At 40.5% G+C, this 16,310-nt stretch overlaps 1 protein-coding gene across 2 annotated transcripts in view; it reads left to right on the forward strand.

Moving 5' to 3' along the window:
• MYOM2 (myomesin 2) overlaps positions 1-16,310 on the forward strand; it is a 578,568-nt gene that overhangs the window by 550,492 nt on the left and 11,766 nt on the right. For both annotated transcript variants that reach the window (XM_069606094.1, XM_069606095.1), the window contains one exon: positions 14,450-14,613. In XM_069606094.1, the coding sequence (XP_069462195.1) occupies positions 14,450-14,613 (164 nt within the window). The remainder of the gene's footprint in view (positions 1-14,449; positions 14,614-16,310) is intronic.

The raw sequence follows: 16,310 nt of genomic DNA on the forward strand, positions 1-16,310 counted from the left end.
ATGAATGTCAATGCCCACTTTGAATGAGCAGGGCTGATAAATTGGTGCTGGATCTGGACATAACACAATATTCATCTCTTGCCTCAAGCAACAGTTATATCATATATGTCATTACATTTCATTATATTTGTGTAGTTTCCATTTTTCCCTGTTGTAAATAAAATTGTTTGGAGCTACCAGGTTAGTTGGAGATTGTTTAAGGCCCTCTGTAATTGAGACTTGAAGGTGTTCTTTAACATCTCTGACAATGCTGTGGTGGATGGTATAGAGCTCACATCTTATGTTAAAAGACTTCATAGCAGGCTGCGTAAGATGCCAGCTTTATGCCTCAGATGCCAATGTATAATGTTAGAAAGATGTAATCATTCAGCAGAGGCTAAAAGCTGATTTAATATTATTCATCTGGTATATGGCCCTTCATTTTGCATTTTCTTTAAAGTGGGACCCATTCTTTTTCGGCTGAAACAAATTCATGCTGAATGTAAAATGCAATGAACTACTGCAAAAGCCAAATCTATTTGCTTTGCCAGTGCTAAACACTGTTATGACATAGGCGGCAATACCTACTGTTGATAACGGTTCATTGTTCTTTCCTCGGCAGGTTTTTTTTTTTCTGATGAGTTGTTTGCTGAACATTTTTTTTATATTTCGGGGTGTTCCCTCCAACCCCCCACACTTATTATTTAATGCCTGAACCCAACCCCCTACCTCTTGTAGCCCCTCACCCCACACCCCATTTATTTTTCAATTCGTTTTGTTAACATATTTTCAGCAAATAACTGGAAAAAAATCCTGGCCATGAAACAATGTTTTACCGCTGATAACTGTATTTACTTATGCCACATACTTGCTGTTCTGTGTGCACTGAGTTTGACTTCAGGCATGCCTGTAGATTATCAGACTGCATCCACAGTTCTACACTGTTCTGAACCAAGTTCATGTATACTATTTTCCTGCAACAACCCATTCAAGGTACACTTTTTTGATAGCGTTCCAAAACCTGGGTGAATTTATAGTTAACACTCAATGGTTGCCAATATACCACTGTGATTTTAAAATAACATCACCAAAGAACCGGCATACTTATGTATTTAGAATATAGGTTGCCTAGTCGCCAAATCTGACCACTTGTCTATGGCTTTTTTGGAATCAATATTATATGTATTTAATTAGCTGTATTTACATTATGTTAACCACAATAAATGCTTGCACTACCCACCTATTCCGAAATACCAGAGTACAGAAATTGCAAATCCTTTAACTACCCTACCCTCCTGCAGGTGGCATGGCAGTACATGAAACATCAAACCCAATCACATTAAATCAAAGCTGCTAAAGTGTGATTTTTGGCCATGAAGCGTTAATAGTTAAGCAAGAGGAACCTTTAGGCTTCTACATACACTATTTGATTAGGGAGATATGTTCACCTTGCAAGATGCCTGGGAAGTAGTACAATCAACAGTGTGCTACCCATGTGGTCATCTTGTAATAGCCATCATATGATGTATATAGGAAGAAGCAACATATTGGAAAATCAGCCAATGCTATTGAGGTCCACCGCTTGTACCACTAACACAAACTACATCTTGCAGCGATAGAATGCTTCTGTCTTCATAAGGTCCATTTCTGAAAGGGGCCACGTATATGGTGAACCCAATAATATAGCTCTGCACTGCTATCTGTGCAGCTTTAAAAGCTTCTAAAATAGATGTTTTATCGTGAGTTTCAGCATCTTGGATTCTAACAAATTCTTGGGCCTGCGCGGCCTCCATGTAAAGAGAATCGCTGTGCTTCTGCACCTTTGCCTCCATGTTAGCGACTTAGCTGGACATTAGTTTCTTTCACATTGAACTTGTACATCTGTCATACATTGCCCATTTGTGCTGTGCCCTTATCTACCAATAGTTGAATCTGTCCTGCCAATGTAGTGAGTTCCTCTCTTGGTATGGAGGAACCTATGTTATTTTCAGTACACTACTTCTACATTCTTCAGCCTATGTTAATTCCCTACTTTTGTCGTTCAAGCTAAACAATTCTTTATGACAGATGTGTGTGGATTTAATGGTTTGATCTACTCTGCCTCCACTTGTATCATTTCTCACCCCTAGTCACACGGGGCGACTGGGCCTGCTCATACTCTTTCTAATTTTTAGAGTAATGAGGAGGAGGAGGGACAGAGGATGTACTGGTACATTTATCTGCACATTACACTAATAATTGATTTACCTGCTAAGCAAACTGGATGAGCTAATGGAGCACTCCAATTATTAAATCCCCATGAATTGACATAATTCACCTGCCAAACCTCTGTGACTTGTGCATTAGAAATAGTAGCTCACCATCTAAACATTAAAACATGACTATGATTGGGTATATTTTAAAAGGCAAGCAAACTCACTCCAGTTAATCCTAAAATTAAACATCATCTGTTCAATAGTGTTGATTCTGTAGGGTATTTTGTGGAGATTTGGGGCCTGACCGTATTTTCTTACCGCCAAAAAATAACTTAACAACAATCACTCCTTGTATTCAGATTGGGCCATGTACAACAATAATACAGTGGACATGCATTATTTCAGCACACAGACATGCGTATTTGGTATGCGTGGTTGGTATGCGTGGTTGGTGGTATTTTGGTGAGCATAATTCCCTTGTTTTATTTGTGGCCCCAATATCCAGAACCCCTTATTTTTGCTTAGATTTTTCGTGTAATCACTAGAGAGACCTCAGGCTTGCATTTCAGGAACACCACATTTTCATTTTTAGTGTGCCACCATGGGCAATTTCTCTCTGTCTTATCTACGGCAGCGAGCTATCATGTGGTATTTTCACTATCTTATATACGGTAGTGAACTATGTCCCGGGCCTCCCTTTTTGCCGACTCATAGACCTCCGACAAACTACAACACACACAGTTAGTTATAATTGCTCATACTGAATTACATTGTGCACCCGGCTGCAGCAAATTTGACGTTTAGCTACCTTGAAAATGACAATTGCACTGTCTAAACATCTCCCCACATCATCAGCACTGTATTGGTAAATATAAAACACACCACCCGTCTGCTTTCAAATATTTTTGTGTATTATAAAAGTTGCATTTAAACACGATCTCACTCTTTATAGAAATAAATAAAATAGCACAGTAACAGCATTGTCTGTGATACACTGAAAAGAGAGTGGCGGAGACAAGAACTCAATTTGCAACATTAAACATGTGATTAAAGCACAGGAATCTCCTTTCCTACACTGACTGAATATTCTCGTACACACTCAGCCCCCACACTTCTGTAATTACCTTATCTGTTCAGCATGAGTTTTCTTCAGCTGTTCTCTTTCTGAATTTGGCTCCCTTGAAGATTAACCCCAGTGAAAACAAGCGTCTTTCGTTCTCAAACCGGGGTTATTGCCTGGAATTCTCAGCTTTTGCAGCAGGAATGCTTCAGCCAGGAAACAGGTCCTTCTCCCAGCTGTGACAAATCCCGACTGTCCTCCCCCTCTCCTCAAGCTCCCCCAACAAAACTCTCATCACTGCCTCTAGCATGATACTTGCTATGACGCTGCTCCAATCAGAAATCAATCATGCCATCTCCTCCCTCACTACACAATGGCTCATTTCTACAGTAATTATTTGTAACCAACTGATTTCCTGTTACTTCGAGCCCTTTTGCTTCCTGTAGTTATGTGGACAGAGCAGCAGAGAAAAAGAAAAAAATGAATGTGCGTTAAAAAGTTCACTTTCAGAGTAGGCCTAATTCTGCAGTGGAGACACATTTTTACTAGTGGGTTATGTTAAATGCAGTTTTATTAGTCAGGTTATTTATTAATAATGTTAGTTATTAATTTTCAAATGTGTCTCTTGCACCATAGGCATTTCAGGTGAAAAATAGTGTGCATTTTTGAATGTGCACGTGTGCTTTTAACTGTAAAAATAGATTTGCATCTTATATGTTAAAATCGTTTTTGACTGAATAGCCTGTCTTTACTTATATGTCCATGTTAATCTGGCAACACATATAGCAATGCACCACACCCATGTGGTGGTGCTGCATCAAAAAAAAATTGCTACCTGTGCAGTAGTGCTGTACTCTGTGCTGTAACACGCCAAATATCCTTACATATACCCTCCTTTTGTTTTTAGAACTTGGCTACAATCCAAGCCAATTCCTAAAAACAACTTGTTCTTTTTTTTCTTTTAAAATGCATGTGTATTGGGATATCTTTCTCTTCCTGACGTAGCTAGTAAAATCAGTAACATTTTCATTTTTACTGATAGCACAATCAACCATCCACCCATGATTATCACCAGGACAGCCAAACCCACTATTGAGCGTTCCCCTCAGGTTCCCCAATTAAATCTTTCCACTTCTATTATCCCCAGATTACTAATTGTAATATTGTTTTTTCTCAAATTCATTTTTATAACATGTCTTTCTTTGTGATTCAATAAATATTCCACATACGGATCTATTGCAAAATTATCCCTTTGGAAAAAATCGATATTTTCCACTTGGCTTTCCCAAATATCATTTGTTACATGAAACAATGTTAACCCCCCAATTGACACAATTGTATCCTTTGGAACCTGTAAATAAAAAACATTATATTTCACCTGTTTAACCACGTATGTTCCATGGTTTAAATGTACTATCGTCATGTTCTTAAACAGGTGCTGACCAACCATTTACCTCTGACCATCTTAGCCTGTGCCATTTCTTCACTCCCCATATTGCTAATAATCACTTCACATCCCTCTGATATACTTGGGTCAGATTTCAAACCACAAATAGCATCTGTGGCATCAGGAACAAACGGTTTACCTGGACACATATAATTTTGTTCTTTAAATTTTACACATGTTTCCAGGTTTGGTATTAAATAAACTTCAGGTTCCCATGACTGAAATGCCACCACTTCTGGAGTCTTAATCTTAATAAATTTGTCCTCTTGCCAAAATCCCACGTTGTGTACCCACTTCGTTTGGTAAAGAAGTTCAGGGGCTACATATGGGATGCATAGCAAAAATCTGATCTCTAGTCTTTCCAAGTCCACATATAACGGCATTGCATTACCCATTTCGAATGCAATTTTTACCTGTATTATATCAATTTCCCTCCTGGTCAATCTTTCTATCATTTGACGAATAATATCCTGCAAAATAAAATACAAGGGGATATGTCCTTGAATCAATTGTGAAACTGCCGTTTGAACTTCTCTCATATAATTCGTTAATAGTCTATCAACAGGACTCATTATGTTCAATATTTCATTTAAAGTTCTGTCATGCTTAAGTATTATTTTAGTCGCCCGTTGCATTACATCCGCTTGTTCATTTAGAATGATTGCAGTTTCATTTATGAATCTTACTTGTTCATCCAGTCCCCCTCTAATTCCATCTAATGTTTTTTGTATTATTTCTAGGTCAATACTCAGTTGTTGCGCTTTAGTACTCAGTGTTCCTACCGAAATAGAATTGGCTGTTGATATTGTGGTACCTATTATGGCTCCAACTATAGACATTGCCAATGATATCGCGAGCATCACCGCACCTCTCTTTCCTCTCTTCTTCTTAAACAAATTTTTAATAATCTCTGCCAATGATTCTAAACATGCCAGCGGTAGTCTATACTGGCGTACAAACACTGGATTTCTGCTACACCCTTCTGGTAATGTGGCCACATGTAAATCAGTTAAACCACAATCATAAGCATCTTTTGCAAATATATCCTTAAGCTCCATAAATATCTCCCTCAGATTGTCCCTATCCTCATTGCTTTCACATGCATCCGCTAAGGAGATCTGCTCTTCTGGAAAATCTTCTGGTAAGGGAATCTCAGCGCTTTCCTCTAACTGTGTGGCTGTGTCTTTTTGTAAAGCTGCCACTTTTAAATATTTTGGCATACCAGCTTCCACTTCAATGGGCTGATTTTCTGTTTCATTTTCATTTAAATTAAATATTATGCAATCCTCTTGATGGCAGCACACTGTCTCATTTGAATCATAAGGATACACAGAATGAATTTTAAATATTCCTTTGGGCTGAGAGTCCAGGTGTTCTGGCAACTCACCCTTGGCATCTACATACTTTTCAGGAATATTTCCAATCACCATGTTATTTAAATCTGCCGTATAATGTGATTTTTGTATGGCCATTCCTAATGGGGAGTTTTCCTCTTAATTAATATCCTGACAACCTTTATTATTTACCATAATTTTTACAGATCTTTCACCAATATCTACCAATGGAATGTATTCATAATCCAGGCCTTGCTGTTTTATGGATTCATTCAGGCATACAAATGCATCAGAGCCTTTCATCTGCTGTCCATTTTTGCATTTCAGTGTTATTGCAAACTGTTTTGTAAATGCAGGAATAATAGTATCTTTCCTCATTTGTAATTCGATTGCATAAGGAACCAGTTGTGCACAATGATAAGCCCTTCTTTTGTCTTCAAATTCAGGTGCCGGACCACCTAGGCGTGACCATATTTTTTGATTAAGGAAATCTAACACCATACACATTCTGTGCAGGATGTCATTGCCCATGTAAAATTCATTTTGTGCTCCACTCACTATCCATACATTATGGTAAATTGTTTTCTGCCCAATGCTAATTTTAAGCATGCATCTGCCTGCAATTCGGTTTTCAAAGTCTGGACTGCCCAACCCAGAAACATATTGGTTTTTAATCCTAAATCTCGGGATTTCTTCCCTCTCCATTATTTTTTGCAACAATTTATCATTAATGAAACTCCTTTCATGTTCAAGCGCTAAAGTGGCTTTTATTGTTTTAAAATAGTCATTTATACCAACATGAACCCATGGTTGCTCATCTTCCATGTGTATTTCTGCCAGAGCGGTAATGTGTTTTTCTGAATCTGTTTTAGGAGCAATATTCTGTTTGCATGTTTTCTCTTTTAAATAAAAACGTAATGTGTGCTCATCTATGGCAGTCTGCCAATTTTTCCTTGGGTCCAAGTATATTTGTACAAGTAGTTTTTCATTGTCGCTCTGCATTTTGTCTTGACACATTAATATAACAGTGACACTAGGTATGCAGCTATTCTGGAGATATACCTCCACAGCATCATTTGTTTTGGCAACGGTGTGACATTCATTTATATTGCTGTTTTGTGATTTTAGTTTGTTAGGCCTCAATGGCTTTTTGGTTAAGGACCACAGCACTCCATTCACCCCATCTATTAGAGGAGACAATCTTTTCAGACAATCTGTCCCCATCAGAAATGGAATTTCACAAATAGATGTGATCAATACCTCTTGTTTCATTCTGTGCTTTCCTATTTTTATGTCCACCTCAGTTACACCTATGATGGGCACCTCCTCCCCATTAAAGTTATGCACTGGGCCTTGATTTTTCTTCACTGTGATCTGACTCTGTGGGGGTCTCCCTTCATTGATACTCTTTACCAGCTCCTTGGACATAATTGTGGCCTGTGCGCCAGTGTCAATCACAGCAAAGGTGTGGCATTTTTCTTCTACAGTGATGGGTGCATAATACCTGTCCTCAACTTCCTCTAATACACATAAGAATGTGAATTCTTACTGATTTCAGGGCTCCCCTTTTCAGGTCTTTTTCACTTTTGGCTAAACACATTGGTAAATGGAAAGACATTTTTCCCTCCTTTTTACCCATTTCTGCGCGAGAGACTTTATTGATTTCTCCATGATCAGAGGTTTTTTGGAGTGTGGCCACTGTTCGCCCATCCATCTGGGTAACATCAGAGACCACATTACAACCTTCCAACTGAACATGTGTAACAACATCATTCAGAAATTTGTCATTTTTTAATTCTGTGCATTTGTGATCATTTAGTGTGATACCAGCCCTTTCAGCCTCTTCAAAAATATGTGGCTCAAAGAATTCTTCAGGTGATTGACTTGTACCCTCCTTTTGAGTATTTCCTTTTTCTGTCTGTGTTTGGTCATTGTTTTTCTTGCCCAGGGAAGGAGCTATAGTATCCCCACTTACTCCCTGTTCACTGGTATTCCCCATGCATAAGTCATTTTTCTTAAATCTGTCCCTTTGTTCTTTTGGAATTCCTAATGTTTCTTTTTCATTTGTACAAATCTTTACTGTTTTATTTAGCTCTAGGTTAAACCGTACCTCTTTTTTAGAAGTATTTGCACTTTCTGTCACAAGTTCATTTACTGGCACTTTCACATTTAATCCATTAGGCATCTCAGAGTCGTTATGCAAAATTATATCAGAGCAATCTGTCATTTTGGCACTGCAGTTATCATAAATCCTTAGTCACTTTTCGGAAGCCCCCCGGTCATTGCTATGGCCATCAGCCCCCTCTTTGGAAGGTTGTTTTTGCGCTGTACAGAGCTTTCCTATTTGCTCAGCTAACATTTTCACTTGGGCCTCAAGGCACTGGAACCTTTCCATCTCTCTAGGATCCTCTTTCTGTGGTCTAGGTCGATATTGGTTGTTTTCCCCCTGATTGGATCTATTCTGATACCTCTCAGGTGATTGATGTCGGTTGGGATGGTTTCTGAACTCTTGATTCATTTGTGGAGGGGAGCGGGTTGCACCCATCCCTTGATTATAGTCCCCTGGTGGGGAATCATTGTACTGACGTGGATTGTAGTTCACGTTTTGCCTCATGTCCTGTCTCTCAGATTGTGGGTACTGGCCCCTAGGTTGATTTCCATTATCAGTAAATCGATCCACATATCGGGGCCTATCCTGATTACCATATATCATGATGTTGGGATCAAATCTGCTCTGTGTCCCCAATGACTTGTATGGACCATCATTTCTTTGATCTTGATTTTATCTCTGGTTATTGTTCATACCTGCCATATCAGGCCGATATCCTACACGGGGTCTGTCCCCTAAATACCCAGGGCTGATGTAGCTCTCTCTATTACTAGGATCATGTGATTGGAACATTGGTACAGGAAATGGCGATCTTTGTTGATTACTCCTTTGTTCAGGTGTCACATTATTTTTACCTTGGCTTTGAGCAGACTCAAGGGACATTTTGGCTGACCTGATTTCCATTACTGTGGCTGAGGGTTCTTTAGATTTAGGTCTAGTATCTTTCATTTTATCACGTTCTCTACCCTGACAATAGAGTACCTCATATAGATTTGTGCTTTGATGTACAATCCATTCAAGGGACTTGTCACGGTCAAATTCACGGACCAATTGGGATATGATGTCTTTCTGTAGCCCATAGAAGTATGCAGTTTTAAACACATTGGAATTTGAGACAAAAGATACATCAAAGCGAGAAAATGCTCTTTTTAAGTCTTGTAAAAATTGGCGAGGGGATGTATTAGGTCCAGCAGTAATTGTGTAAGCGACTTTCTTTGCCTCCTGCAATGACTGAAAAGGAGAAAAATGACACCTAATTTCTTTTTCAAACTCCAACCAGGTCATATTCTGTTGTTCATTTAATCCCCTTATGATGCTGACCATCAGGGCATCTAAAGTTAAATGAAAATATTGTCTGTACTGTTCCTTAGGTATCTGGAGTGCTTTAAAAATGTCATGCACCGCTTCTAAGTGATCCTCAATGCAGCATTCACCTCCCTTTTTAAATGGTTTGATCAGGGCTTTAATGAATTTCATCATTTTTATGGGGCTACTTGTTGCAATGCATGGAATTGCACTATTTTGTGATTCAATCCTGTTTTCAGGTGTATGAGATTGGTGGCTGCCCCCAATGGGAGTATCAAATGCCCCAAGGGCGCTGCAACCAAGTTCAGTCACCGGCCCAGTCACTGGAGCACTAGCTCTTTGGGCAGAGCTAGAATTCACCTCCACTCTATTGAATGTGGTACCCTGCCGCCTCTCCTGGGACCTGGGAATGCACATTTGCTGTTCTAAGTCCTTACACTTTTTAAGGAGTCTGTTTGCTTCATTTTGCAAATAGTTGTTTTCATCACTCATCTTATTAATCACCTCCTGCATGTCGCACATTTGCATTTGGCATTCATTGAACTCTTTATTTCTCTTGTCTCTTTCTTGAATCATTTTAATCATTTCTTGTTCTGCACTCTGGAGATCACATTCTTTTTCACAATGTTCTTTTTTGTAAAATCTGCATTTCTGAAACAACCTCATCTTTATCCTGTCTAATGTGGTCCACTAAGGCTTTTAAGTGTACCAATTCTTGCTCACTATCCTCAAATTGTTTCTTGCTTTTGGATAACTGAGTATCAAAGTCTCTGCATTTTAATTGCATGTCTTTTTGGCATACATCCAATTCTGCTCTCAACATTTCCTGATTTTTACTTGCACCATCTAATTCAGTCTTTAACCTGTTAATTAGCTGAGTATCATTCTCCTGCATTCGCAGGGACTTATTCAAAATAAACCATATTTTGCCGCATAGCCGTATTAAACAGTCTTTCTCTGCACTTTTATCGGCTGCATTCAATAATCTTGTAAGGCAGACCTGAATTATGCTGCCTTCTGCAAAAATATTGTCTAGTTTTACTTTCTGCACCTCACCCTGAGGTGACATGCTATTCTGCACCTCACCCATTCTAACATGCTATTCAACGACCAAGTCCAATGTGCAAACAACTTTGCCTCTAAATATTGCACTAGGTCTGAGAATGTGGTTTCCCTTTGTGACATTCTAAAATTCGTTTTTAGTGGCACACTGCTATTATAAAATGGGTTCCCTTTAATGTGCAAATGGCAGTGTGAGACACGCTTGCCACGCCCAGTAGGTACTCTATGATCACTTTCCCGGCCTGCAACGCACCATAAATATGTAGGGTATTTTGTGGAGATTTGGGGCCTGACGGTATTTTCTTACCGCCGAAAAATAACTTAACAACAATCACTCCTTGTATTCAGATTGGGCCATGTACAACAATAATACAGTGGACATGCATTATTTCAGCACACAGACATGCGTATTTGGTATGCGTGGTTGGTATGCGTGGTTGGTGGTATTTTGGTGAGCATAATTCCCTTGTTTTATTTGTGGCCCCAATATTCAGAACCCCTTATTTTTGCTTAGATTTTTCATGTAATCACTAGAGAGCCCTCAGGCTTGCATTTCAGGAACACCACATTTTCATTTTTAGTGTGCCACCACGGGCAATTTCTCTCTGTCTTATCTACGGCAGCGAGCTATCATGTGGTATTTTCAATATCTTATATACGGTAGTGAACTATGTCCCCGGCCTCCCTTTTTGCCGACTCATAGACATCCGACAAACTACAACACACACAGTTAGTTATAATTGCTCATACTGAATTACATTGTGCACCCGGCTGCAGCAAATTTGACGTTTAGCTACCTTGAAAATGACAATTGCACTGTCTAAACATCTCCCCACATCATCAGCACTGTATTGGTAAATATAAAACACACCACCCGTCTGCTTTCAAATATTTTTGTGTATTATAAAAGTTGCATTTAAACACGATCTCACTCTTTATAGAAATAAATAAAATAGCACAGTAACAGCATTGTCTGTGATACACTGAAAAGAGAGTGGCGGAGACAAGAACTCAATTTGCAACATTAAACATGTGATTAAAGCACAGGAATCTCCTTTCCTACACTGACTGAATATTCTCGTACACACTCAGCCCCCACACTTCTGTAATTACCTTATCTGTTCAGCATGAGTTTTCTTCAGCTGTTCTCTTTCTGAATTTGGCTCCCTTGAAGATTAACCCCAGTGAAAACAAGCGTCTTTCGTTCTCAAACCGGGGTTATTGCCTGGAATTCTCAGCTTTTGCAGCAGGAATGCTTCAGCCAGGAAACAGGTCCTTCTCCCAGCTCTGCCAAATCCCGACTGTCCTCCCCCTCTCCTCAAGCTCCCCCAGCAAAACTCTCATCACTGCCTCTAGCATGATACTTGCTATGACGCTGCTCCAATCAGAAATCAATCATGCCATCTCCTCCCTCACTACACAATGGCTCATTTCTACAGTACTTATTTGTAACCAACTGATTTCCTGTTCCTTCGAGCCCTTTTGCTTCCTGTAGTTATGTGGACAGAGCAGCAGAGAAAAAGAAAAAAATGAATGTGCGTTAAAAAGTTCACTTTCAGAGTAGGCCTAATTCTGCAGTGGAGACACATTTTTATTAGTGGGTTATGTTAAATGCAGTTTTATTAGTCAGGTTATTTATTAATAATGTTAGTTATCAATTTTCAAATGTGTCTCTTGCACCATAGGCATTTCAGGTGAAAAATAGTGTGCATTTTTGAATGTGCACGTGTGCTTTTAACTGTAAAAATAGATTTGCATCTTATATGTTAAAATCGTTTTTGACTGAATAGCCTGTCTTTACTTATATGTCCATGTTAATCTGGCAACACATATAGCAATGCACCACACTCATGTGGTGGTGCTGCATCAAAAAAAAATGCTACCTGTGCAGTAGTGCTGTACTCTGTGCTGTACCACGCCAAATATCCTTACAATTCCCTGATTGGCAGTACATATACCACTTACTTTTCTTTCCAAATAAAGAGCTTTCCTGTTTCTGTGATTTCTTTCTCAATTCATTTGTAAGCTGCTTAGTGCTCCAATTTATTAACAGAGGGGCCATTCTTAATTTTAGTTTTGCGTGATTCAAGCTCCCCTTTCCTCAGCATTCACGAGCAGTCACAAATTAGACCTTCCTTGAGAATCATCCCATCTGGTCTGCGGAGCCACATTGGCCACTGTGTGCGCATTAAGACATTTTGGAAAGGGAACAGTCTTATCTCCAATACACAAGTACAGTACAGTTGAGTGCACTAATACCATGTAATTTTTCCATCCTCTGTTATGGGGTTCCTTTCATGGCGCCATCCCTTGTACTAGCATAGACACCTTCCGATCCCCTAATCTTTAGTGTGAGATCATTGATGACTCATTGATGTCTTACGTCCTATTCTGCCTCTTTTCCTGGCCAACGAGAAGCCTCATCTCTTTCTTCCTTCTTTGTTCCATTAATAGTCCAGCTCCAGTGGCTAATATAATCATCACACCACACCCACAATAGTATATAGAGCACCAGCACATGCATTCACAGGTGGTGGGGTGACGGTAGCAGGGAATGCATGAGACCGATTATGACATGTTGCTTCAGAAATTAATGTAGGCACAAGCCAGATTTGCATTAGACAGAGACACTTAGAGATGTTCCTCAGATCCAACAGCTCCTGGTTGTGATATCCCAAGCAGTATGGTCAAGCCACCTGATTTCTCAACAGGACTGTAAATAAGCATAGATGTCTCTAATGGGTCGGTCCCATCTTTTTCACCGCCATCGGCCCACCTGTCAATTCAGCATGTCTGATTCCATGTTTGCTTGCCCTGCGAGGGATTGTGTCAGGCTGTATTGCACATTTGCCCCCACCCCTAATCCCTGCCCCTTTACCATCCTCCTGCGTTCTGTGACCCACACCAAAACCCAGAGCAGCAGCATGGGTTGGTAGGCATCCTCTCTCAGTCCCCAATAGAATCATCACGACTGCAGTGGCAGTGCTCATCGTGCTGGACAGGATGTTATGATCCCCTCCACCTGTGACTCGAGCATAGCATTGGCGAGTCGATGCCAGAATTACGCAGGGCTCCTGTTACAGGAAAACCACATTCAGCTTCATTCAGAAATAAAATAAAAAACTTAGGAAAAAGGCGAAGGCAAAGGGAAATATTTGTCCCTCATCATGGCAGCTCAGAAAGAGAAGCTTACAGCTGTTCTTCAGCCAACCGCCATCTCGGGGCAGATCCCCTTAATACACACATTTTAATTGCACCTCATGTCGTTAGGTTTTAGTTGGTCAACTACTTTATGAATACTTGCTACACAAACCTCCATTTACAGCACATACATATATGTTCATAATACTCCCGCAAATCGCCCGCTGCAGTCAGTGAAAGCAAACCTTAACTGGTTAGAGCAATAGTTTGATTATGTCGCTTTATTTTCATCATAATGCATCCTGCGTGCCTATCATTTAGACGTGTTGTTTTTTATTTTATATCTGATGAACTTCTTTGGAAGGCAATCCTGAATGCCCACCTGCTTGTATAGACACAATTCAAACAACCTGAAGAAGAGTGAACGGCCATTACTATACAAAATGTACTAAATGCTTGAATAATTAAAAAAAGTTTAAGATCAACCATAATACACTTTCATGTAAGTGCACATTCCTTTGAGATAACGCTTGAAAAATGTGCATTGTCGAGTGTGCTTTTAACTTCTGTGTTCATACTTTTCACGAGTAACTTTATTTGGTGTCTACAAATACATGTTGTTTTTTATATAAACAAAAATGACCTAATAAAAATCTCCCCTCTCACCAAACATGTACTATCTTAACCTCTTAAGTGCCAAGGACGAGTATGCTCGTCCCTTTTGCATAGACTTGCATAAAAGCATGAATGATATCCATGTTTTCCCTGGATTGGACTTTGTGAGCCCTTCTAAACCATGTATTTTCCGCTTACAAGGGAATCGAAGATATCTTCAAGCGAAAAGATGAGAATCGGAGGAACCGACGAGTACGCTTGGCTGCAGATTTGTGAGCCCACTGAAAAAGACAAGGGCAAATATACATTTGAGATATTCGATTCGAAAGCATCGCAGAAACGCGTCATTGATTTAGCTGGTCAAGGTAGGCTACTGGTCACCCACTCAACATCGTGACCTTATCCATGTTTCTTACTGTCGTTTCTTTCTGGGTAACGATGAGCTCTATCTTATATTGTGGGGTCCTCCATTATTTCTTTAATGACATGCTGTGAATTATTTGATTCTGTGTTGCACTCGCACATCATAGTGTGCTCTGTGAACCCCAAAATCTATGGCCATTTGATTGAAATCTAATGTGTATGGAGATCACTGTCACTGGTGTAGCAAGAACGCGTTATACATCAACTACTGCAAAGAAATACGTGTGCTGACGACTTTGCAAGCATTTTAGCTGACGGCGCAATTGTGCCAGCCAGTATTTATTTTATGTTCTCTCGCTTTCATTAGGACCTTGTATTAGTTTGAATTGGCAAATCAAAGTCTCCAATCGACAAAATACAAAGTAAAATAGATTTCTAAACTTTAAATCAGATTATTTCAGCCTATGGCAGACAAAGGAGGGTACTCGTGGGTGTGATGGGGACCATTCGCAGGCCAGGTGAATCGTCACCAGCTTTCACACATTGGGCCTCATTCCGAGTATGGCGGTAAGGGATAGCGGCCACCGGTAACGAGACCGGTGGCGGTGATCCCTTACCGCCATACTCCGAGGTCCCTTTGCGCCCTCGCCCTTAACGCCTGCTTTGAGCAGGTGTTAAAGTCGAGGGCGCAAAGGGGCCTCCAAGCCAATAACGGTGACCGTAATGAACGGTCACCGTTATTTGCATCTTCCCCATTCCCATTGAGCCCTATGGGGGCTCATTTGGGAATGGGGAAGAGCCTTGGTGAATGGGGAATTACCGCCCCGCCAACCTTGGAATGGGGCGGTAATTCCGCCATCCACCAAGGCGCTGCCGGTCCGGGTACGGCGTCAACCAAGGCGTTAATAGCGCCATTGGTTAGCGCCGTACTCGGAATGAGGCCCATTGCTTGCTGAAGCAGACCTCATAAACATGAATTTGCAGTCCCCTTCAGCTCACAGAGTGCGACAGCAGATGGGATGCAATTCTGGCATGATAATGAACTGGACCATTGCACCGCTGGGGATCTCGCCTTGTCTAGTAATCCCTCCAGACCGCTCAGAGCAAGTAAAGACAGACTTACCTCTGCGCCGTGCTGCGACTTTCCCCATGTCTGCTCGCTGCGGCTTCCTGCACTTTGGCTGCTATGTTGAGCAAATATATTGTTCAGATGAATAGGGACCTTACAAAATGCAATACAACCGAACACAACTCTCGTTTTTGCAACACAGTGGCGGAGGAAGACTGCTCATAAAAGGATTTGCAGCCACTGTCGCAGCAAAAAAGCAACTGCGGCTCACAGGCAGTTTTTTTTTTAGACTATCAACACTCTCTGCCCTGGCCAGCTCAGCCCACTTAAGCCCTGTCAGGCACTATCAACAGTGTGCAATCAAGAGCCGCTGCATCGCATTGTGTTACTGTGAGCGCTTCATTTTCTGAAGAAATCACGGTGCAAGAATGATTGGAAAGCAGTCTCTGCAGGAAGTTACAGACTGCATTCCAAACAGTCCGATTGGATGGGATGGTGGCTATTGCTGTCGCTATGAACTCATTTTCATGTGCATTCCCAAAAATGTGCTATCGTCAGTCTTATTGATAAGGAGTAATGTATGGCGACAGATGTCAACAGCATCCATAGCTTTGTAACACCCTGACAGTT

The sequence above is a fragment of the Ambystoma mexicanum genome, chromosome 4p, assembly GCF_040938575.1.
Source record: "Ambystoma mexicanum isolate Mex_15411 chromosome 4p, UKY_AmexF1_1, whole genome shotgun sequence".
Classification (NCBI taxonomy): domain Eukaryota; kingdom Metazoa; phylum Chordata; class Amphibia; order Caudata; family Ambystomatidae; genus Ambystoma; species Ambystoma mexicanum.